Raw genomic sequence first — 19,116 nt, 5'->3', positions numbered from 1 at the left:
CAACCTAAAAATCTGAGGGTATCCCTAATGCTTTGAATTGCCACAGTTCATTAGAAGACTATTCTCTGCTACCTTGACGCCCACACAGGCTAAGGGGACGCTGCTTGATGGACTTTACCTGATTCCTGGAGGTCCTAACACAAAGGCCTCGACGCCCAGGGATGTAATCTTATGCTTCAAATCAAGCCCTGATAAGGACACATTCTTCTCACCATTTAAAGGCCAGTCACCATTTATTTTCAAGCAACATACCCTGACTTTTTTTCATGACCTCAGCAGATCAACACTACAATGGCGCGCAACTCTGAAGGAAGTGACCTCTCAACTGCGGGCGACAGGTGTCCCATAGAAGTGGGGCTCCCCAAGGGCTCTTTTAGTGGAAAGAAATGGTCAACACTACAAACTAATCTCAGTATCCCAGGGGAACAGTTTTATACAATCTTTGGGAATGACAACCCCTACGACCTCTGAGGCTAACAGACCTACCCACCAGTGGGACGTGGATAATGTTGCAGTCTTCACACCAGCCGGTTCTACAGCCGCATGTCGGTTTCTCTTTTCGACTGGATCCACATTGCATGTGTCCTTCAACTGTTGACTCTGTTTTGTTACTTTTATTTACCTGTTGCATATTCACTACAAATTATTAGTTTTACAATCACATGACCATAATAGGCCATTGCCGTACCACAGCATTGTTATTCCTAAAAACAAAAAACAAACTATAAATGTCCTGACATGTCAACCCCCACATCCCCCTTGGGCTCTGAGGTTATGAAGCTCACTAAACCTCTTATGGGCTGTAGAGCGCTTTAACTATTAATATTAGACCAGCAGCCTAAATAGGCTCTTTGGAAATACTCACTATATGATATTTCTCCTACAAGAGAGTAAGTAGTTTCCATATCCACCTGGCTTTGCCACCTTCACATTGCGATCTGGGACTCCTTGGAGGGTCACATTGGTTAGCACATACCCTGCTGTAAATAGGTTACACTCCAACCGACAAATATCTTTAGTATAATTACTTTAAAAAGGGTGTAGATTCTGGGCACAATGTCAGGTTTCAGTCTCATTTTGCACTGCACTTATGTCTGATGTCTTTGTGATATATTAACTCACCTACATAAATAAGGAATTAAAAAAATATATATTTATATTTTTTTTAAAAGTTAAAAGGTTTTAAAAAGATCACAAATAGTGTTGCCTAGAGGAATGACATATATAAAAACAATGTGGAATTATTTTCTCTTCCTGAGATTTAATAAACTGTAAGAAATACTGTATATAGCTAAGAACATATTGAAGTGGTAACGGATCCCCTATAGTCCGACTGAGTATATCTGTTAGTAGCCTCCCAAATCCCAAGTGCTGCAGTGATTATAGCTCTCCTGTTTTCAGCAGAGTAGTGATTATACCTCTTCAATCCCCCAAACTTGAACCTAGACTTCATGAAGGGGTAAAACGAATGTGTTTAATCCAGGCTCAATGGCCTGCTTTTATACAATACAGGGACACAGTAAACACACCCGTAACACTCCCACACAAAACAGGATAATCCCTCCCCTTGGACCTGAGAGGAGACTAGTTACAAGCAAGCATCTAACATACTCCTCCCCTGGGCCTGAGAGATAATTACCTGAGCACACAAACATATAATTTAATTATCTCTCAGAAACAGGCAATTTAACAAAACCCCAGAAATTAGTTACACCCCCTGATAGCCCCGATCTGGGTGACCCACATATCCAAAAATCACCCAGATCGGTTCAGGGGTCGGGATTTACATGGAAGTCATAATTTTGACTGACCGTGCACATGGTCCTATACCCAAAACAGTTCCAGGGAATCATGGCTCACGGTCGGTCTCTTTTTCTGGAGTACAAAAGTACATAAATCACATGAAGGGAGCCTTTTAAAGTGCATTGGGCAAGGTCTATTGCAGGGCCCATAGTCCTGAGGCAGGAGGCTGGCAAGCAGGCTCCTCCAGGAGCTCGTGGCAAACGACCAGACCACAGGGCGTTTGTCACAGTAATGCTTAAGATTAATAAAAGTGTCATATTTCAAAATCAGAGTTTTTCCTTTCCCAACCTTTTAAAAATAATTTACGCCAGTCTTTTTTTACTTCTTTTATTGCACAGAAAAATAAACCTTCTGGATTCAGATTGTGTACTGTCTTAAAGTGTAATGAAACACTATGAGTTTCTAAACCTTTCTTTATGTTCCCTTTACATATTCGGCAATCCTTACATTAAATTGTCTGATTGCTAGCCCTATTTAAAGGAGGTTGCATGGACATTTTAAGACGTAAATGACGCCCTTAAAATGGCATGTGAGGTGGTCAGATTAATTAAATTTTATAGTTTTTTATTGATTTTAACCAACAACTTTTTTTGGTTTCAAGACTCTTTTTATTTACAAACATGTGGTACGGAGATGGGCACTAAGTTTGCAGCCAGCTATGCCAACCTTTTTATGGCCTATTGGGAGGAGACATTTGTCTCACAGGGCCATGGCTGGGCGGCAAACTTGGTATCCTATCAACGTTTTATAGATGACGTATTTTTTATATGGACCAATAATACTAGAGATCTAGAAAAATTTATCCAGTATTTAAATAACAATGATTGGGGAATCAAGCTAGCACTAAAAGTTTTACAGACATTCATTTTTTAGTCCTTAATATTCGTATCCAAAACCTGTCTATTGTCACAAAAATGTATTCTACCTCCACAACCAAAAGTTATTTACAGAGGGACAAGAAATCTTAAATATATTTTAGTGAAAAGTTGCATAGAGCCCACAATTTTTTTTTAAGTAACCTCCTAGGCCTCTTTGGATGTGGGAGTTGCCTCCCATGTAGGGAAACTAAAAGCGAAAAAAGACATCTTATAGATCTAAATCAAGTTATAAATAAGGAACATCAAATTAAAGACCCCCTCACAAGCCATTCTAAGGGCGTCATTTACATCTTAAAATGTACACAATCTGAATCTAGAAAGTTTATTTTTCTGTGCAATAAAAGGAGTAAAAAAAACTGGCGAGGAGGAGATTATATTAAAAAGTTGGGTAAGGAAGAAATAAGATTTATTGTAATACCCTTATCCCTTATGGACTTAACTCCGAATTTTAAATATGTCACTTTTATTAATCTTAAGCATTACAATATGACCACTCCGATTTTGAAATATGTCACTTTTATTAATCTTAAGCATTACAATATGATCTTTAAATATGTTTTTTGTTTTGTGTTTTTCCTCTTAAATGGGATTTTTTAAAATATTTAAATGGAGTGGAATTCTCTTGTCTTGGACAATATATGTTTTTATAGAGATAATGTAATCTATCCAATCTTTAAATTTTTAGTGTTTTTATGTTAAACACTTATGTTTATGTTAAACACTTATATGAATATATTGTGGACTTTGGTTTGACCATATTTGTTTTTGTTTGTCTGTTTATGTTTGGAAATTGATTTATTTAGCATGATATTCTTGTTACATTTCGCAAGATATAGTCCACAAGAACCCCAGATAAGAGAAGAGACATGCCGTGTCCCATTCCTCAAGTACAAAAAGGAAAGTTCTCATGCTGCTAGCGCGGGGAGGAGTTCCAAAATAAGTCACATCTAAAAGTCACCCTCCACGGAATGTGTCCCATAATGCATTCCAAGCACACATGGGCGGGATGCAGGTGACATCATATATAAGAGACTCACATCACAGGAGGGAAAAGACGTCTGTAATTGAAATCTTCCGTCATCTTTGTATTTAAAAACATATTTTAGCAAATAAATTGCTGTTTGCACCAACATAACTGACTAGTGGATTTCTATTGGGCGCAAAGAACTATACCAGCCACGCTGGTTTTTATTTACTCAAACCAAAGGTCATGCTTCTCATAGACCTCTAGTGGACCTGATTTAAAACATGACAGATACAATTTAGAGGAAGAAGCAATAACACTGTATTCATCCTTTGGTATATCTATACTCACTCTTTTTCTACACATTGGGAGCGAGATTATTAAATACTGCTTCTATATTCTGCACTGAGCACTTTACTTTTTATTGTATACCTTTGTTTGTGGTGGAATATGGAGTGATTCATTCCACAGTGTTCTTAGCTGCATGCTGTTTAGCGCCCACACTGTTACACTGTTTTTTGTATACAGTCAGGAAGATGAGCCTGGCAGCATTAGTCATTATGAACTGAAGAGGGGCAATGCAGGTATTTGGAAGGTTGATGCGTAGTGAGTTGCAGTAGTAAAGTCAGGGCACAATGAGTGCAGAAACAAGTGCCTTAGTTGAGTTACAACAGGGCTAATGAGTCAATATTTTTAAGTTGGGAGTTACAGGATTTGGAGACAGACTGAATGTGAGGAGAAAATACATGAGTCAAAAGTAACTCCACAGCAGTAAGCTTGAGGAAAGGGGTAATAGGTGTACCATTTACATGCAGGAAGATAGATGGCGAGCTATTCAAGTGGGGAATAAATAGAAGTTCAGTTTTAGAAAGATTTTGTCTGAAAATGAAAATACATCCAGTTAGATATGAAAGGGAGGCAGTTTGTATCATGTTTCAGGAGGGCAGGAGAAAGGTCAGGGGAGGAGAGGTAAATCTGAGGATCAGCAGCATATAGATGATACTGAAATCCAAAGGAGTTAATAAGGTTACCAAGAGAGCCAGAGTAGATGGAGAATAGAAGAGGATCAAAATTAGAGCCCTAGGAACACCAACTCAGACAAGCAGTGGTGAGGAAGTGTCACCAGAAAAGGTGATTCGAAATGAGCGTTCAGAAAGATAGGATTAAAACCAGGAAATTGCAATGTCACAGAAAGGTTGGGAGGGTTTGAAGAAGAAGAGGACTTTTTATGAATACCTATCAGTACATTGTGGAGTTGATACACGCCTATTTTTGGACTGTAAAAGAGACTGGAGCTGGATTAGGGGTAGATCCAAGGAAGCCAACGTCATCCGCGAAACATGTCATCGTGCCACGCACTCAAGTTTGTAGCCCTGCCTCCCGGAAGTGGGAAATTGTTACTGGGTCTGAGTGATCTTCCTTAGCACGCAGTTGACTGCAGGACCTGTATTCAGCTTACAACAAAGGAGGAGCTGTATGGGGATTCAAGGCTTGCAGCATTGTGCTTTTAATTACTCAATAAAGTATTGTCTGCAGCTTTGCACATATTGGAGAGCATTCAGTTAGAGCAGTCTCCACTGCTCTAATTCCGTGCGTTTATTTCTCTCAATTTAAAAATGACTCGTTATTTAAACAGTACTACCCTATTATATTTTCAATCTTTTCCCTGTATATGAGATTTTATAAAGATCATAAAGGCATTTAATTACCCAAATAGATACAAGTGTAGTGTGTTTTACTTTGCACTTTCTATTATTGTACTGTTAAATGTGATTTTGTCACAGTATTAAGCACCTTAAATACAATCTGTGCAGCAGCACTTGCACCTTTTGTCTATATCGTTGTCCAATTACATATGTTTTGATAAGCACTTGTCTTCATAATATAGCACTTTATTAGTGTAGCACATTTATGTTTTAAAGCACCTTTATTTTGGTTTTTATGCTATAGTATTTTTTTTAACTTTAACAATATAAGGTCCAGCTTTATTTGTTTTTATTATTATTTATTGTTATTTATGTATTAGCGTCAATTTTTACTTGTAATATTTGTATAACAACAGAGAAAGTGCCTAAAAATAAAGTGCTCTATGCTTTTAATATATTTTTTTTATTTCTCAGAATAGCAGATTATCTTCTCATTTTTAAATATACCCCATTAATTGTATGTATTTGCATTTGGGAGGGTGTCACCTGTTGTGGTTTCACTTCATCAGTTAAATAGCTGTAAAAATTCTGGGTGTAACTTGGATATTCAGGTGTTTCAACCCATTAGTCATGGGTTTTCACCTTACTATGGTGGCGCCATTTTGTCAGGCAATTTAATTTTGTAGTATCTGCTGCATATTCATGAGGCACATTTGGCCATCTGTTGTGAAGATATGCTCAAAAGGAGCTACCAGGAAGGCTACTAGGAGGTTATTGTGTCTACATGGTCAATTGAGAAGGAAAAAAAACAGTTAAATGCTCCTTTTTTAAATAAAGAAAAATATCCTGACGATAACAAGTTATCCATTTCCTTGTGATCAGATGTATCCACACAGCTCACTCATCACCTATGCTGTATGGATGGTGCAGACATGGGCTTTGTTTTAGTTCGGTAAGATTATATACAGCCACCAATATTACATTTCCCTCTGAAAACCACTTCATACTTTAAGTCCCACAGTTGAATAGATAATTATATATTTGTTTTATTTGACCACAAAGCCTTTTTCCATAGTACAGCTGAGGCTCTCCATTTGTGTGTCAGACGTGCTTTAGTATACTATACTTTGGCATGAGAACTTTTTTGTTTGGTTATAATATTTTTGACTACTTTACAAACAGCCATTGAACTGTGTAACTCCTCAAAAGGGAACATTAATATAGGAATAATATTATCTTAAAATAATCAACTTTAAGCTTAATTGTTTGTGTGTGCACACAGTCGCACAAGCACAGTAACATGTGTGTACATAAATATTGCAGTGATAAAATGCAATAACACAGTTTTCCCTATTTTGTATACAATTAGTAAATTTCTACATGTTTTTTTACCTGTTGGAGTTGGAAGTCTGGTAGATGTAATAGAGTTACCTAAAGAAAAGAACAGATTAATTAAAGGAACGTGCATCACTTTGAGACAACTATCTCATTTAAACGTTTTAGCTTTGAATTACATGATTGCCTGACTCTGCAGGCTGAAAAAAACACAGATTAATATGATTTTTGTTTCTATATTGACCAGTTTTTTCTTTCTTATGCTTTTGACACCCACTCCAGGGGGCACAATAATCATTACAATTGCTGTCCTACCCCTAGAAATGATTGAAAAGTGCATTGGGCATGCATGACCAGGGCCAATCCTAGGGTCACTGATGCCTGGGTGCAAGAATATTTTTGGTGCCCCTGCGTGGGAGTGGTTATATTGCTAACTCCTCACCTTCATAAACATAATATTTCTAACCACACCCACTTTCTATGGAAACCACTTAATCTCTTTGGGCCCCCCAGCTTCACCAGGAAACGTGTCACACGCTTCCTACAGTGATAGCTTTGTCAACAAATAGCTAATCAGTGCCATCTTTGTGCCCAAATAGCTTACCAGTGTCATCTTTGCGCCCAAATGGCTTATTAGTATAATGTTTGTGCTAAAATAGCTTATCAGTAGTGGCATTGGTATTGGGCTGTAGTGGGGAGATAGGGACTATAATTTAGGATGTAGGGCTTGTAGTAGGGGGTTAGGGGCTGTAGTAAGGCACTAGGGGCTGTAGTGAAATGACTGCAACTGTAGTTAAGGACAGGGAATGTAGTGGGGGCTATAGTTGGAGGTGTTAGGAAATATAGTGGGGGTAGGGGCTGTAGTGGGAGGTTAGAAGCTGAAGTCGCAGGTATTGGCAACTGGGGAAAGGGACTGTCGTGTGGGGGCTGCAACTGTGGGAGAGGCCTCTAGTGGGGAGGAAAGTGGGTGATAGGGATTGTACTAACCGAAAAAAGGATATAAAGGGGGGGGGTTGGAGGTAAAAAGGTAGATAGGGGTTATAGTAGGGGAAAGGGGCTGCAAGTGGAGCTTAGAGGCTGCAAGTGGGGGATAAGGGCTTTAGTGGGGAGAGTTAGGGACTGAAGTAGGGGGATAGCTTAGTATGAGCATAGCAGCATTCACACCGAATGATCTCCACTGGAAGAATGTTTTGAGTATTTTAATGAAATACTGTTTACTAAATTGAGAATTGTGGGAAATGAAAGTTAATTCAAAGTTAATTTCAAATTTCAAAGCTGCTGAACTGGAAGCATAGTTGACTTGGAGAATTTTTCCAGTACAGCTAATTTAAAAGTAACTTTTTTTGAATTCCCCCAATTCTCACTTTAGTAAATAACCCAGTTTGCATTCTTGATGTATCTAAATGTATATTTCTGGAGGCTATTCACTATCACTAAAACGTTGGTGAGGAGACAACTGACTTTGCTTTAAAAAAAAAAAAGTTAAACTGACTTTGCTGTTTCATATTTGAATTATTTATATCTGTTAGATTTTCAGCTAGGAATGTTTTCACTATAGAAGTGTTACTGCTTCAGTTTAATAAAGTTATTGAAATAAAATGTATTTCATGTACAGATGAGCTACTTGATATCATTTTTGATCATGAACAACAAAACACACATGTCCAAAATGGGGTCATGAAAATGTAAAGGTGGCATCAGAACTAGTGATTTATAAATCTGTTGTGTTCTTAAATAAACATATAAATGTGATCAAACATAGAAATGCAATTACATTTTAATTTTGCCTTGTTTTTTTTAAATTTGTCTAGAGACCAAAATCTATGGTTTAGTAAATAAACCACTATATGGCTGCCACAAATCACATGTAATGAGCACACCTATTAAGTACAGTACCAGGTATCTGTATTTTTCCAAAAATCATTTGTAAAATGAAATATGAAATATGCATATAGCCCTCCCTCATTTGCTCTCCATGACTGTGATACCGGAGAAACTGACGGAAGCCAAGCACAGAGAGATGGACACAGGTTTCTTCAGGAAGGAAGAGATTCTTTATTGGATCACCGATCGGGACTCAGAGGGACTAGCGTCACCAAAATACAGCAAAGTCTGAGTACTGAATACATGGAGTACATTCCTTATATAGCACTGTAGCTCCTCCCACAATTAACTACACCCACACATACCCTTAACCTATTTAATGAATAGAGTCTAAACTCATCCATCCGGTCTAACCACGTGGCTCATCTGATACAAAGGAGAGGGACGCGTAATTCCAGTTCTTACATTCCTGCACCTGGTCAGTACAGTGATAACAGTATCTTAGCTACGTGTAATTAACCAACTGATACTACAAACACATATACATACATATGCCTTGTGGCAATCTTAGCCTGCTAAACTTGTATTTTACTGGAATTACATCACATTCCCCCCTTTGATGCCTCTGATATTTCACAATTACTTGAGGCATCACTTAACCTTGGTTTGCATATACCTCAGGTTACCATGAACCAGACCAGACTTATCTTATGATGTGAATCTTCAACATTCATCTTCTTGCATTGGTTCTCCCTGATCTAGAGCCTTATACTTATATATCGCCATTATCTGTGCAGCAGCCTTCCTCTCTGCTATACTTCCTATCAGGCTTTGCACAGACCTAACTACTAAGGGTATAAGACACGGTAGGAGTAGACACAACAGTAAAATCAGTAGGACTCCACCTACCACTGCCTTAAGCCCTCCAAACCACTCATACCAGCTACCAAACCAACTACTTGGATTGTACCCTTTCCATACCTGAGTAGGCACATGCACTAGTTTAACCATATGGCTAGTAAGCTCAGCTATTGCTTGCCCTTCGTCATCTATTTGAAGACAGCAATTGCTCAGGTTAAACTTCCCACATACACCTCCCTCTACTGCCAAAAGGTAATCCAAGGCTAATCTATTTTGGTACACTGCTGTCCTCATCCTGGTATTATGCCTCGCTAGAAGATTGAGTGCTTGTGAGGTCTCATTAGTAATAATCTCAACCACCGCCTGTAATCTTATAATACGGTTGAGCATATAAATTGGGGTTCTATAACCAAAGGTACCATCTTCCGCCCACGTGGCTGGCCCATAATAATCCATGACACGCTGGGGAGGCCATTCATCATCTTCCCAGGCGCCTATCTCTATGGGTCCCCTTTTCTTCCTATGATTCACATCATACACTTTAACACCTAAAGTCTCACCTGTTTCAATCGGTAACAAGAAGAAGGATGGTTTGAGCATACCCAACACACATGCCCCTTCCCAGTCCTGTGGCAACTCCGAATAGGCTTTCTTACCACAGATCCAGTACAAATTTGCTGGGGCTCTCCAAATAGATGTGATGGATAGATCAAACCACACATCCTTTAAATTGGCATATCTAGCAAACGGGTTAGATGGTTCTGAGACATTTGAAGCCGACCACCAAGTTGTATTCTTTGTATCATCATCATAAGCTTTTTGCCCTAGACAAGTTAATTCTCCTACAGAAGTATTATACATTATTCCTTTCCTTGCTATGCAAACATAACCTATGATGGAGGTCTTTAATCTCCACTCAGATCTACCTCTAACACTCAAATGATAATCGGCTTGTGTAGATATTAGTTGGTCAACTGCCTCAGAACCGGACATTACCTCCTTTGCTTCCCAAGGCCATTGGTCTCCCATGTTAGTACCTCCACACACATAGCAGTTGGTAACATTAAGACTACCGGCAATACTTTCAGCTAGATCAATGAACAGGTTTTTAGCATTATGGGGGATCTTATTATCTATACTCATCTCTTCGTAAAAGGAATGGTATACTTGATGAGTCTGGGAGGATACCGTATCAGTCTCTATTCCTATAAACAATAATGTCCCAGGATCTAAACCCGTCCCGTATATTTGAAACCCAAATAAATTTCCATACTTATCTAAGAACTTGTCGGGTTTATTAATAAGTATATGGACTGGGTTGCATTCCATAGACTTACAATAAGGGCTAGTCGGCAACTTAGTCACTATCATGTCTTTATCTACTGTCTGTCCCCAAGTCGCCCACCCCACACAAGACCAATATGGGCAAAAGTTATAATCTCTATTTGGGCATCTAGGACTTACATATTTATTTTTGCTACTGGGACAAATATATTTATCGTTAGACCCATACGTCCTCTCCCATCTAAGATCCCCACATACATTCCACGGCTTTCTACCACTCGATATCGCTTTACACGCATCAAATAGCAGAACACCCGAAGAATGTACGGATTCTAACACCGTCTTATTAATTAGGGTCCCCTGAGGATCTCCATTCCTGAGAGTCAACCAAATTGTACGAGGTTGATACTCTGGACTGAAGCACTTAGGTTCTCCTACTCCTAAATGGCACACACTATAGTCTATATTTAGGTATCTACATCTTGATACCTCTCCTTTACACTCGTATTGTGAATGCCAAATTAGGGTTTGGGAAATATGGTTACCTGTTCTCGTAGTCTTAATGCATACCTCACAGCTAGGAGTGTCGGTACCTCTACCTTCCTGAATATAAAAACACATATAAATAAACACAATCAAAAGCACATCTTTCGCCGTCATCCTCAGTCTTCGTCCGTGCGATGGCGCCTCAGCTTCCAGGATGTGAGGGGCTGCAGGGAATGGAGTTCTGCTCATCTTCACAGGTGTCCCTTCGAGACTTTCCTGGCTTATACACTATGTGTTGGTAAGCGGACAGGCTTTATTATGGCCTTCTCACTCACACCTGTAACAATAAAATTTGTAATCCACAATAATTCCTCGTTACTCCGACTGAGTAGTGCGTTTCAACCGGATCTTGCAGGGATTCTCTGGATCTGCTGTAATTTGCCAAGAATCGACTGCTGCTGGTTTAACCCTGGAGTGATGTATCCACGGAGTTACTTCGGCTACTTTTATCGCTGTAGGGGTAGACAAAAGAACAACATAAGGACCTCTCCACTTGGGCCCTAACGGTACATTATTCCACTCTTTAATCCACACTTGGTCTCCTGGATGATAACTATGAACAGGGGGATAAATATTCACAGGTAATCTATCTTGTACCCATTTCTGTACCTCCTCCATAGTCTTACCCAACTCTACAACCTGCTGCCGGGTAATTCCTTCTCCCAACTGACTCAAGTCCCCCCTTAAGTTACCAAGTACGGGAGGTGGTCGCCCATACATGATTTCAAAAGGAGAGAGGCCCATCCTTCTGGTAGGGGTACTGCGGATTCGCAATAAGGCCATGGGTAAGAGAACGTTCCACTTAAGTTGGGTTTCCTGACACATTTTAGCCAACTGGTTCTTTATAGTTCTATTCATTCTCTCTACCTTACCAGAACTCTGGGGTCTATATGCAGTATGAAGCCTCCACTTTATACCAAGCATATGAGTCAGTTGTTGTAGGCACTGATGAACAAAAGCTGGACCATTGTCCGATCCTATAGAACAGGGTAGTCCATATCGGGGTATTATTTCTCGTAGCAGGAATCTCACAACTTCTCCTGCTTTCTCTGTACGAGTAGGACATGCTTCTACCCAGCCTGAATAGGTGCACACAATTACCAGCAGGTAACGATGTCCACCCGATTTAAGCATCACTGTAAAGTCTATTTGTAGATCGGACATGGGGAGTCCCCCCATAAACTGGACTCCTGGTGGCTTTACTGGTCCTTGTCTTGCATTATTCTTAGCACACGTTACACATCTGCGTACAATGGCCTGAGTCAAGTTGGACAATCTTGGTATGTAGAAATGTTTTCTAAGAGATTCTTCAGTACTGTCTCTCCCAGAATGTGTCCCGTTGTGATAATTTTGGACAATTTCTACCGCTAGCGATGCTGGTATAACTATTCTTCCATCTTCTAGCTGATACCACTTGTTCTCCAAATACTTTCCCGGTTCAGTCTTTAACCACTCTTCTTCTTGAGCTGTATAAACTGGAGTCCATTCGGACAGTGGAGTTGGTATAAGAGCAGCTATATGCCCCACATACTCCTGTCTTCCTGATTCAGCAGCACGCTTAGCTGCACTATCTGCCATCCGATTTCCCTTGGTTACATCACCATCTCCTCTCAGATGCGCTCGACAATGTATGATACCGACTTCTTTCGGCTCCCACACTGCTTCCAATAGTTGTAGGATTTCAGCTGCGTACTTGATTTCTTTGCCTTCTGAATTCAGTAGTCCTCTTTCTTTATACAAAGCTCCGTGGGCATGAGTGGTTAAAAACGCATACTTAGAGTCCGTATAGATATTTACTCTTAAACCTTCAGCCAATTGTAACGCTCGTGTTAGTGCTATTAATTCTGCCTTTTGTGCTGATGTTCCTTTCGCCAGTGGCCGAGCTTCTATCACCTTGTCTATTGTTGTCACTGCATATCCTGCATAGCGGATCCCTTCTTTCACATAACTACTGCCGTCGGTGTAATATTGAACATCGGGGTTCTGGATGGGAAAATCACGAAGATCTGGTCTACTTGAAAATACTTCATCCATTACTTCCAAACAATCATGTTGACTTTCAGTAGGTTGCGGCAAAAGGGTAGCTGGATTTAAGGTGTTTACAGTCTCTAAATGCACTCTTGGGTTTTCACACAACATTGCTTGATACTTGGTCATACGGCTATTACTAAACCAATGATTTCCTTTGTAATCCAACAACGTCTGTACTGCATGTGGGACTCGTACATAAAGTTCTTGACCCAGAGTGAGTTTATCGGCTTCAGCTACTAGCAGGGCGGCTGCAGCTACGGCTCTTAGACAAGGTGGAAGTCCGCTGGCCACTGCATCCAATTGTTTAGACATGTAGGCAACAGGTCTTTGCCATGATCCCAAGTACTGTGTCAATACTCCCACAGCCATTCTTCTTTGCTCGTGTACATACAGGTAGAATGGTCGTGTGTGATCAGGTAGACCTAATGCTGGGGCACTCATCAAAGCCTTCTTCACATCTTCAAATGCCGTTTGCTGTTCTTGGGTCCATAGGAAGGGGTCGTGCTCTGTACCTTTGATAGCTGCGTACAGAGGTTTTGCCAGTATCGCATAGCTGGGAATCCATATCCTACAGAAGCCTGCTGCCCCCAAGAATTCTCGCACTTGTCTTCTATTCTTGGGTATTGGTATTTGGCAGACAGCCTCTTTTCTCTCTGGCCCCATAATTCTTTGACCTTCAGAGATATGGAATCCCAGATACTTGACAGTTGGCAAACACAACTGAGCCTTCTTCCTGGACACCTTGTATCCTGCCTTCCAGAGAATATGTAGTAGATCGTGCGTTGCTTGCTGACATTTTTCTTTTGTAACTGCTGCTATCAACAAGTCATCTACATATTGTAACAATACACATTCTCCTGGGATAGACTCGAAATCCAGTAGATCTTGACTTAGAGCTGAACCAAATAGGGTAGGTGAATTTTTAAACCCTTGGGGCAGTCTTGTCCAAGTCATTTGGCGTTTTGAGCCCGTTACAGCGTTCTCCCATTGGAAAGCGAAAATACATTGGCTTTCTGCGGCAATTCGGAGGCAAAAGAAGGCATCTTTGAGATCTAAGACTGTGAAGTAAGTAGCCCCGCCCGGAATTAAAGCAAGCAGGTTATATGGATTGGGTACAACTGGATGTATGCTAACAACCGCATCATTGACTGCTCTTAAGTCCTGTACAGGTCGATACTCATCTGTACCGGGCTTTTGAACAGGCAGCAATGGGGTGTTCCAGGGGGAAGTACAGAATTTTAGGATACCATACCGTATGAACTTATCCAGATAGGATTGGATGTTCTTCTTAGCCTTCTGCGGAATGTGATATTGTCTTAGGCTCACTGGATAAACCCCATGTTTCAGTTCAATTTTTATTGGTGGAATATTGCGGGCCAGTCCTGGTGGGTTGTTCTCTGCCCAAACTCCTGGTATGTTAAACAATGTCTCATCACTCCTAGGGTTTTGGCTAGTCAACACTGTATAAAGTCGCCACTCTTCTTCCTTTGGTACGGATAAAGTCATAATACCTGAAGGTCCATTAAACTTTAAAGATGTTGTTCCATCTGGTAGGAACGTAATCTGCGCTTGTAATTTGGATAGCATATCACGTCCCAGCAATTGGACTGGACATTCAGGCATATAAAGGAATTGGTGTTTTACTACGTGGCCTCCCAATGTACAGAGTCGACTTTTAAGAACCGGTCTTTCAGCACTTCTTCCAGTTGCTCCTATCACAGTAATAGTCCTTCCAGATGGAGGAGCAACTAGATTAGTCACCACTGAATGTTCAGCACCAGTGTCGATCATGAACGCACTCCTTTTCCCCCCTATTGATACATCGACCATAGGCTCCGCTCGACCAAGGGGGATGGAGCCCGGTCGGTATCAATAGTCCTCCATGACCGTGTCAGCCAATCCTACAAAGTCCCTACCTTCTCTATCGCGAGACCTTTGCGCTGCTGGAATATACCTGTCTTCCCTAACACTTCCTCTGTTCCCATTACTCCCTCTATAACCATTACTCCCTCCGGGACCTCCTCTACCTCTCGCTCTGCCTCTAAAGTTTCCGTAGCCTGCCCTGGGTTGGTCTCTCTCGTACTGCTCTCTTTGCGGACATTCGTTCCTCCAATGCCCTTCTTCCTTGCAATACGCACACTGATCCCTACTCAAAGGCTCCCTACTCCATCTATTATTGCCTCTATCTGGGCCCCGTTTATCTACGCCTGCGATCGCTACCGCTAGCATATCAGCCTTTTTACGCATCTTGCGCTCCTCCTCTTTCTTGCTTTCTGTTTCCCTATTCATATAGACCTTATTAGCTACCTCCATTAGTTGGGAGATTGACATACCTGCAAACCCTTCTAACTTTTGTAGCTTGCGCTTAATATCTCCGTAAGCTTGGCTGACAAAGGCGGAGTTAACCATTCGGGAATTGTCTGCGTCTTCCGGATTAAAGGGGGTGTACAAGCGGTACGCCTCCAATAATCGGTCATAAAAGACACTGGGCGCTTCATCGCTTTTCTGGATCACCTCAACTGTCTTCGACATGTTAATGGCTTTCTTTCCTCCGGCTTTCATGCCAGCAATTATAGCGTCTCTATAGGCTCTGAGTTGAACCATATCAGCACCATTTACGTTCCAATCGGGATCAGTGTTGGGATAATGTGTTGCGGCCCATGCTGCTGGATTAGCTTGGTTCAAAGCACGGGCTCTATCCTCTAATGCTTTAATGGCTGCTTGATTTATTCTTGTCCTTTCCTCATTGTTAAATAAAGTCATTAGTAACTGCTGGCAATCAGCCCATGTCGGATTATGCGTCTGTACTATTGAGGTGAACAGATCAGTCATAGCTTGTGGTTTCTCAGTATACGAGGAATTATGGGTCTTCCAGTTTAAAAGATCGGTTGTGGTAAATGGGACATATACGAAGACTGGGTCAGCGTGTGCCATTTGACCTGCGGCATCGATATAAGCTGACCCGGGATTCAGACGAAGAGGCATCTGATAGTGCTTTAATTGTTGGGCACCAGTCAACTGTCGGGTTTGGATGGGGCTACGTAGAGAGGCGTCAGTCATGGGTTCCGGTCGGGGAGAGATAGGGTATGGGGATGTGGGAGGTCGGTTTTGGGAAAAGGTCGTAAATAAAACACTTCGAGCCGAGCTAGATGAAGCTTGACCGGAAGTCTGAAGTGGCGCCAAATCAGGATATTCGTTTCTAATGGGGGTGGATTCTGGTTCCGGAAGGGGAGATTTAGTACGAGGGGGGGTGGATCCTGTACTGGAGGAGGAAGCGGAAGTGGATGAGGGTAATGAGGGGAGGGGTGCAGGACTTCCTGCGTTTGCGTCACTTCTTCTTAACGGAAAGTAAGGGGGCGGCAAAGGGATCTCGGACTCAGGGGGCGTGTCCAAAATGGGCCTAACACCAGTCCTAGTGGACGAGCAAGTCCTAGCTACCATGAGGCGACACTGCTCCTCGTGGCATGTCTGGAGCCATTTTGGCGAGTCATTTACGGCCTGTCTCCAACAGTCAATATAAGGAAACTGGCCGTAAAGTTCAGGCCTACCCGATACAGCCACGTGTAAGCGCTGTACCAGAGTTGGATCCAAACTGCCACGTGGCGGCCATGCCGCAACCAAAGTAGGCCACTCCCTAGTACACAAAGTGACCAAACGTACAGGAGACATCTTTACCCCAAAATCACAAACTTTGAATCCCTTTTTAAAATTCTTAACCATACATCCTAAGGGATCCGGAATCGTTGACTGCGACGCACCCATACTTAACAATGGAACGTCGTCGACAACGAATACTATACACGCGTACTATTCAACAGTCACACCCGTTTCCTCTGGCAACAGCACCACGTGGTACGGTTACCAAGTGAAACGTACACAATAACAATAAACACTCAGGGAATTCCCGTACACACACAGCTGTTACACCAGTCACTATATAATCAATATTATGCCCTTTGGCGTAACTACACAGTCACCCACGCTATAATTCTCTATATACGAATTACCCGTCTATAACACACCCCAGTAACATCGTCTTTTACAAATAGCGGTTACAGTACGGTTAGCATAGGTCAAAGCACAAGTTAAGGTCACAATACAATTATTAGTGGTTATGGTGTTAAACATGCAATGGACGACAATGATTAGTACTTATTATACAGTGTCAGTAAATATACAGGGTTATGGTACCGTGCACTATAATACAGCAACACACTATTAACACTCTCGCTAGACAGCTGAGCTCGCGCTATCTAACAAGATATACACTTTACTAAACAATCATTAACACATTTACAATTCCCAACTAAACTATTGGCCAGTACCTTGAATGGACTACCTAAAACTATATACACCCGTTTTGGTTAGCCACACTGCCCAATCACCACATATATAGCGAGCTAGAGAACCGAATTTACACAGGCGCCTCTTAGTCGCACTATCAAAAGTCTAGTGGGTTCCAAATTTACACGCCTTCCCACTTAGCCCAGATAGGATGAGAACTAGCGAACCGAATTTACACAGGCGCCGCTTAGTCTCCCGGTCCCTCCGACCTAGCGAACGTAATATACACCCTAGAACGCTAGTCTAGACAAGACACCGGTGTCCGGCTAGGGCTATTTACACCAGGACCCCGCCTGACTAACCAAATCAAACGGTCTGACTAAAGAGCGTTCGATCGAGCGGTGCGCCTTCGCTCCTTCCCTCCGACAGAGGGGGCAGATACAGATTCAAAAACCCCTTTGGGCCTACCGCACAATCGGTATACCCCTAGCGGGTCCTGCCGTCTAAAACAGCAGTTATCTTACCTCCTCGTTCCTGAACCTGAGTTCACACTCATCGACGGGGACACCCCAGCACTTCTCACGTAGAGGCCGATGATCTCCTGGACAACAGACCAGTGGCGCCGAGACGAAGGGAGGTCCACGCAGAAGTTCAGGGGTGCAGCCGTAGAGAACGTGGGCAAAGATAGACCGTCTCACGCCTCTGCCTCTCAGCTACCGTTGAACGATGAGCTTCCCGGCCAATGCACCAAATGATACCGGAGAAACTGACGGAAGCCAAGCACAGAGAGATGGACACAGGTTTCTTCAGGAAGGAAGAGATTCTTTATTGGATCACCGATCGGGACTCAGAGGGACTAGCGTCACCAAAATACAGCAAAGTCTGAGTACTGAATACATGGAGTACATTCCTTATATAGCACTGTAGCTCCTCCCACAATTAACTACACCCACACATACCCTTAACCTATTTAATGAATAGAGTCTAAACTCATCCATCCGGTCTAACCACGTGGCTCATCTGATACAAAGGAGAGGGACGCGTAATTCCAGTTCTTACATTCCTGCACCTGGTCAGTACAGTGATAACAGTATCTTAGCTACGTGTAATTAACCAACTGATACTACAAACACATATACATACATATGCCTTGTGGCAATCTTAGCCTGCTAAACTTGTATTTTACTGGAATTACATCACAACTGCAGTGAACAGCCCCATATTTTGAGTCGTAATGACTCCCTCATAGTGTGTAAGAATGAAACAGGCTGCTATTCACTCACTATATATACAGTTAGTTAAGTCCTTCCATGTATATATATTTTTGAATAAACTTTTGAATAAAGAAGATACCTTTTTGGAAACCATAGAGTGCCGGTATTTATATGATATATATATATATATATATATATATATATATATATATATATATATCATATAAATACCGGCACTCTATGGTTTCCAAAAAGGTATCTTCTTTATTCAAAAGGTCCAAGTATCAACGTTTCAGTTTGAGTGTGGAACTTTCATCAGGACAAGACTTCTCCTGATGAACGTTCCACACTGGAACTGAAACATTGATACTTGGACATTTGGAATAAAGAAGATACCTTTCAAAGGGTGGTTTTGTTACCACATATATACTTTCCATTTAAGATTA

The 19,116-nt window shown here is 41.5% G+C and overlaps 1 protein-coding gene across 2 annotated transcripts in view; it reads right to left on the bottom strand.

The window, feature by feature from the left end:
• LOC134614600 (endomucin-like) overlaps positions 1-19,116 on the bottom strand; it is a 152,842-nt gene that overhangs the window by 66,216 nt on the left and 67,510 nt on the right. Inside the window, exon 2 of one of the 2 annotated variants that reach the window (XM_063458575.1) lies at positions 6,684-6,722. The exons of the other annotated variant lie outside the window; for it this stretch is intronic. Within the exon in view, the coding sequence (XP_063314645.1) occupies positions 6,684-6,722 (39 nt within the window). The remainder of the gene's footprint in view (positions 1-6,683; positions 6,723-19,116) is intronic. 2 annotated transcript variants of the gene reach the window in all.

Source organism: Pelobates fuscus, chromosome 6 (genome assembly GCF_036172605.1).
Source record: "Pelobates fuscus isolate aPelFus1 chromosome 6, aPelFus1.pri, whole genome shotgun sequence".
NCBI classification, from domain to species: Eukaryota; Metazoa; Chordata; class Amphibia; order Anura; family Pelobatidae; genus Pelobates; species Pelobates fuscus.
This window is presented reverse-complemented; position numbering and strand designations above follow the sequence as displayed.